This window comes from Nematolebias whitei, chromosome 16, assembly GCF_014905685.2.
Source record: "Nematolebias whitei isolate Nwh7 chromosome 16, NemWhi1, whole genome shotgun sequence".
Lineage (NCBI taxonomy): Eukaryota > Metazoa > Chordata > Actinopteri > Cyprinodontiformes > Rivulidae > Nematolebias > Nematolebias whitei.
Window position 1 is genome coordinate 11,481,698 of NC_056513.1, and position 6,153 is coordinate 11,487,850.

The 6,153-nt window shown below is 39.1% G+C and overlaps 1 protein-coding gene across 1 annotated transcript in view; it reads right to left on the reverse strand.

The window, feature by feature from the left end:
• The window catches only part of LOC119422799 (cell death-inducing p53-target protein 1 homolog), a 5,452-nt gene extending 1,028 nt beyond the window's left edge, over positions 1–4,424 (reverse strand). Inside the window, exons 1-3 of the mRNA XM_037690199.1 lie at positions 4,122–4,424; positions 3,938–3,982; positions 2,312–2,459 (exon numbers count right to left, since the gene is read on the reverse strand). Coding sequence (XP_037546127.1) covers positions 2,312–2,459; positions 3,938–3,982; positions 4,122–4,302 — 374 coding nt within the window. The 5' untranslated portion in view covers positions 4,303–4,424. The remainder of the gene's footprint in view (positions 1–2,311; positions 2,460–3,937; positions 3,983–4,121) is intronic.
• Positions 4,425–6,153: the final 1,729 nt, after the last annotated feature.

Below are 6,153 nucleotides of genomic sequence, written 5' to 3' on the forward strand. Positions count from 1 at the left end.
GGTGATCAGGACAAGCTTAAAATAAAATATTTACATGAGGAGTTTGTTGTATTGTAGTTCTCCCTGATCAGAAATGGTGCAAGAAGAAGAGCAAGCGCAAAAAGAATAGCAAGAACAAGAGAAAGAGCAAGATCAAGAAGAAAAAGGAGCAAGAACAAGAAGAGCAAGAGTAAGAAGAAGAAGCCCAGTTGTAGCTCAGATTAGAAGGTGTGAACGACGGTGGCCTATAAGAGCTATTACTAAACGCACAAAATAAAAAACAAAGCGACAAGAGGATAACCTGCTGAACTCCTAAAAACGTCTGTTGTTGCTTCTTAAGAAAAGATAAATAACTATGCTAGGTAAGTCATTTTCAGAGTGACGGGTCAGCCACTGTTGTACAGTTAGGCCCTTTTCACAAAACACTTTAAGCCAGACCTGAAATGACTTTGTGGCATCTCAGTGTGACTCAAGAAAGACCCAAGGTGGATTGAAATCTATGGTGTTATGCTTCAGAGCCAGCAGGTGATGAACTGACAGTCATAATGACTGACACACAAAGGGTGAGTCAGCGTGCAGCTCATGAGAGGATCTGAGTGTTCTTTGTGTTCACCTGTGCTTCCTGCCTTCCTTTCCCCATGTCCTCAGCTCCTGCCTCTGTCACCTGTTCCTCGTTGTCCTCCCCCAGGTGTTTGTGATTGTCCCCTCGTCAGTGTCCCTTTAAGTTGTGCGTCTCTTTGTTGTTCCTCAGTCTGTGATTGTCCTGTTAAGGCGTCATGCTCTGTCTCCTAGCTCATGCATGTAAGCTTTTGCTGCCACGTCAGCCTTGTGTTTAATTAATAAATTGTATTATTTGTTTTATCCTTCGAGTTCCCCGAGTCCTGTCTGCACTTCCAACACATTTTATGTGTCGAGCGTCACAAAAATACACTCAACACCTTTTGTAGTTCCTCAGTGTTGACCTCCTTTATCAAAGCTGACATCATCGCAAATAAAAAATCTGAAAAGCATGGCGCATATTTCTGTTCAGAGTCAAAACTTTGTGGAACCACCTTTTGCTTCAAGTTTCTTTTAGGTTTTCATTCAACCTTTATGTGTACAGGTTAATCCCACTGAGTGCCGGGGACTCATTTACAAGAGGTTTGCTTCTACAGGCTCTGCATGTGTAGACATTAAAATCTTTGCTCATTCTTTTTGCAAAAAATCTCATGCTCAGTCGGACTGGACGAAGAACACCAGTAAACGGCAAGTATAAAATCTTGCACCAGATTCTCAGTTGGATTATATCTGGACTTTCACTGGGCCCTTCTAATGCATGAATATGCTTCGATGTGGACCATTCCATTGTAGCGCTGGCTGTCTGTTTTTTTCCTGCTGAAAGGTGAACCTCCACTTCAGACTCGTTTTTTGTTTCAGCTTCAAACAGGTTATCTTCCAGGATTGCCCTGTGTTTATCTCCATTCGTCTTCCCACCAACTCTAATCAGATTTCCACTTCCTGCTGAAAAAAAAGTGCACCCCCACAGTATGATGCTGCCGCCACCATGTTTCACAGTGAGTTGATTTTTGCCACACATAGCAATTTGCATTTAGATCAATTAACTTGGTTTTGGTCTCATCGGACCAGAGCAGCTTCTTTGCTGTCTCGTCTACTGCAAACAGGACGGCTTCTACCTTTCTTTCAACTGCAGATTTCTTCTTCTACTCTTCCATAAAGGCCAGACTTATGAAGTGCACCACTATTAGTTGTCCGGTGGATGGATTGTCCCATCTGAGCTGCAGATCTCTGCAGCTCCTCCTGAGTTACCAGGTGCTTCTCGGCTTATTGCTCTCCTCTCTCAGTTTAGGTGGACAGTCATGTCTCGGTAAGTTTGCAGGTATCTTTCCATTTTCACATGATGGGCTGATCAGCGCCCCATGAGATGTCCAAAACTTGGAATATTGTTTCACAACCTAACCCTCCTTTAAACTTCTCAACAATTTTATCCCTGGCCTGGCTAATGTGGTCTTCTTCATGCTGCTTTACTTTACTATTTTCTGTAACAAACATCTGAGGCCTTCACAAAACACCACATAATTCACATAATTCAGATAAAATTACACACATTGCATCTGTTTGTTAATTAGATTAGTCCTGAAAGCAATTGGTTGAACTGAGTTTTAGTTTGGAGTATCAGAGTAAAGGGGGCTGAACATTAATGAACACTACATCCTGATGCATGCTCAATAATCCAGGTAGAAAAATCTAAAAAACTTATAATACTAATGTGAACCAGTCAATTAAAAATATAATCTAACATTATGTTTCTGTTCATGTTGTGGTTTATACTCACAGAAAAACTCCCAGTACGGCGCAGATGATCCAGGTGAGAGCTCCTACTTTATAATCAATTTTTGTCACAACTGTGTTTTGGCAGTGGGGACATAACATCTGTCCGGGAACATCTGTAGGCAATTGCTGAACCACCACCACCTGGTTTACTGTGAGAACAACACAAAACTGTAAACCACACCTTCTCACTAACACATGGAGGAAAAAAACTAAAGCTGTGGGACATTTCTCAATTTTGACTTTATGTTCAGCTAGAGAAATTCAATTTCCTGCGAAAATGCAATGTGATTGTTTATTGCTGAAGAACTTGCTGAAAAAACAGCTGAAATTAGCTAAAAAACATGCTGAAATGTTGCTGAAACAGGAGAACAAGCCTAAATTAGCAAAAGAAAGAAGGAATAACACATATTTGCTGAATTAGGTTTCAATAAGCAGAAATAAGCACAAAAATTAGGAAATTAACTAAAAAAGCTGAAATTAGAGAGAAAGAGAAAAAGCTCAAAGGTAGCTGAAAAAGCAGAAAGAAGCTTAAACTATCAAAAGGAGAAGGAGCTGAAATGAGCTTAAAAAAATGAGCACAAAACAGCTAAAAAGTAGCTGAAATAGCAGAAAAAACTGAAACTAGCAGAAATAAGCTGAATAGAACCTAACAAGCTGAAATTAGCAGACAGAAGTTAATTTGGCTAAAAATAGCAGAAATTACCATGAAAAACTTGAATTTATCTGAAAACAGCTGAAATTAGCTAAAAATGCTAACAAAAAAGTTGCTGAAAAGGCGGAACAAGCTTAAATTAGTAGAAGAAAGCAGAAATAACACGTTTACCCAATTAGGTTGAAAGAAACTGAAATTAGCATTAAAAAGTGGACATTATCGAAAAAAACTGAAATTAGCAACAACAACAAAAACATCTAAAAGGTAGCTGAAAGAAGCTGAAATTACAAGAAGGAAGTGGAGAAAGCACATTTTTGATGAATGAAGCTGAAAAAAGTTTAAATGAGTGTCAAAAATGTGGAATAAGCTGAAAAAGTTTAAATTAGCAGCAACAAAACAAAAAAACAGCCACGGCGTCTATATACTGTACGATACAGTAGCTGAAATAGCAGAAAAAGCTGAAACTTGTATAAATAAGCCGAAAAGAGCATAACAAGCTGAAAGTAACTGGAAGAAGTTGGAAGAAGCACAAGAATGTTGTAGTTAGCAGAAAGAATCTCAAAGGAGCACAAAACAGCTGAAAAGCTAGCTGAAATTAGCTGAAAGTAGCTGAAAAAAGTTTAAATTTCCACAAGGAAGCTGAAAGAAGCTGAACTAGAACAAAATGTGAAAGGAGCAGTAAGAGGTTGTTAACAGCTCTAAAGATTTGAAGAATGTAAAATTAGCTCAATTCATTTTCTACGAGGAAAAAAAATGTCAGTAAAGGCTAAATATTTCAAAAAGCTAAAGTTAAAACAAAACTAAAAGTTGCAACAGGATTGTCCTGAAAGAGCTGAACGTTTTGATTTATGATTTGTTGAAATAGCTTGAAAACTGAGGGATGAGAACTGCGCCGAAAAACGTAATGAAGAAAAATGGATCACAATAGAATGGATGCTTCACAATTATTCAGCACAGTAAGAGAAGGACACGCACCTGGCTGCACAACCTGCTGTGCGGAGTATCGGTAAGACACTTGAACTAGACATGAGAAAGAGACATTTAACTTAAAAACTTGAATAACTCAGTAACTGATTAAACAGTGGCCTTCATAACTCAAGTAAATAAAGCAACATAACCATCAAATAAATGACACAAAATGAAGATTGTTAACACTTACCAGCCTGTGGATATTGCTGAGGATGTTGTTGGGGATATTGCTGTGCCACAGGTTGGGGGGCAGCACCAGCAGCAGGTGGAGGCTGGTACACTGGCACACTTTGGTCCAAAGGGGGACCAGGATACGGTGGTGCTGGGATGTTAGAAAAGTCATCAGGAGGAGGTCCTTTACCTTTTTCCATTGTTTCTGTCAAAAGTAAGAAAAAAAAAATCAGTTTTAAAATGATAAGTGTCCCAGCTAATTCCCCTGATGCCTTTCAATGATGAAGCAGAGTTTAAATGTAAAACCAACGTAGACTTGAGTGTAGGCGGGAATCTTTCTCTCTATCTCTCTCTTTAAAAGAGCAAAAACTCATCAGTCAGGTTGGAACATTTTCCAGCAATGCGAGACCAGTTTCTAAAACAGCATTCCCCGCTGAGATGCAAGCAGACAGGTTTGTTCAGATTGTTTCTTCACTCTGTACGAGTGGAATCTGTCAAAAATAGAACAAGGGACAGCAGTCACAGAGTTTCAGCTCGTCAAACGTTTAACTAAATGCACAAACAGTGCCAGGTGACAAACGAAGGTGTTCAACAAATGTTCTTGGAATTAAATGACTCAGAACAGTAAAAGAAAAAAGTTTCATACGGAAACTCCAGCCTTTTGCAGAGGAATGTGGTGAGACTGGATTAAACTGAGTGTTCGGAAAACCAGAAGTGCAGTAAAAACAAGTGAATTGAATAGCTGCGCTGTGGAACAGTTGCCTCAGAGAAGGAAAGTTGCGGGTTTGATTCCTGGCTGCAATGTTTGTGTGTGGTGTTTGCAAATTCTTCCTGTGCATACAATAGGTGGGTTTCCTACTCCCGTTTCCTCCCACAGACCAAAAACATTCATTTTAAATTTGGTTAATCTAAAATCAATGGTTCCCAACTCTGGTCCTTGAGGAACACCATCCTACTTGTTTTAGTTGTTTCCCTGCTTTGACACACTTGATTTGCATAAATGGGTGATTGACAGGCTCCTGAGGAAGTAATTAAATCACTGAATCAGGTGTGTTGGAGCAGGAAAACAAGTGAAACATGCAGGTGTTCCTCAAGGACCAGGGTTGGGAATCACTGCTCAAAATCATATGTCAAACTGAAGGCCTGAGGGCCAAATATGGCCCTTCTTAATATTTTATCTGGCCCTCAGGATGACATTTTAAAAGTAAAATATTTTTTATCGCTTCTCATTTTACCTAAAAAACTGAGCATACTTTATTTGGTCCAGACTTTTCATGACAACCTTGAAGCCAAGAAAGATTAGTGTCATTTTTGCTGAAATCTTTGATTTTGATGCGGAAAAAGTGACAGCGAACGTCAAATGAGATCAACAAAACTCTTGTTGAGAAAATGGGACCAAGATTTTAAACAAATTTTAAAATCCTTCTGTATGTTTTTAAACCTTTGAACAGTTCTGCCCCCTCTTATCTAACTGATCTGCTGCAGCCATATTTCTCTGAGGTCAGCAGACCAGATGTTTTTTATTGGTTCCGGGCACTCGTTTTAAGCTCAGAGGTGACGAGGCTTTCTCTGTTGCAGGTCCAAAACTGTGGAATGACTTACACTGCATGTCAGGAAGGCTCGCTCTCTCACTGTTTTTAAGTCTCACTTAAAAACTCACTTTTATTCCCTGGCTTTTGACACTGTGTGAGTTGATTTCAACTTATTTGTATTCTCCAAGGTTAGCCATTTAGCTCTTATATTTATCTCTTTGTGACCTATGTATTTTTTGCTGTCCTTTGCTTGTTTGTTGTTGTTTTTTTTGTTTTTTTTGCTGTACTGTACAGCATTTTGGTTGGCCTTGTTGCTGTTTTTAAGTGCTTTATAAATAAAGTGGTATGGTATGGTATCAACAAAGTCCATGCTCAATAATCCAGGTATACAATCCAACATTTTTCAGTCAGGTCATCTGGACAGTTTCTTTTTTTGTGCTGAAATGTTTCCCTTTCGATCCGGAATGTTTCATCAGTCAAGGAAACACACAACAAAACTGATTCTTCCCCCAACAGCTT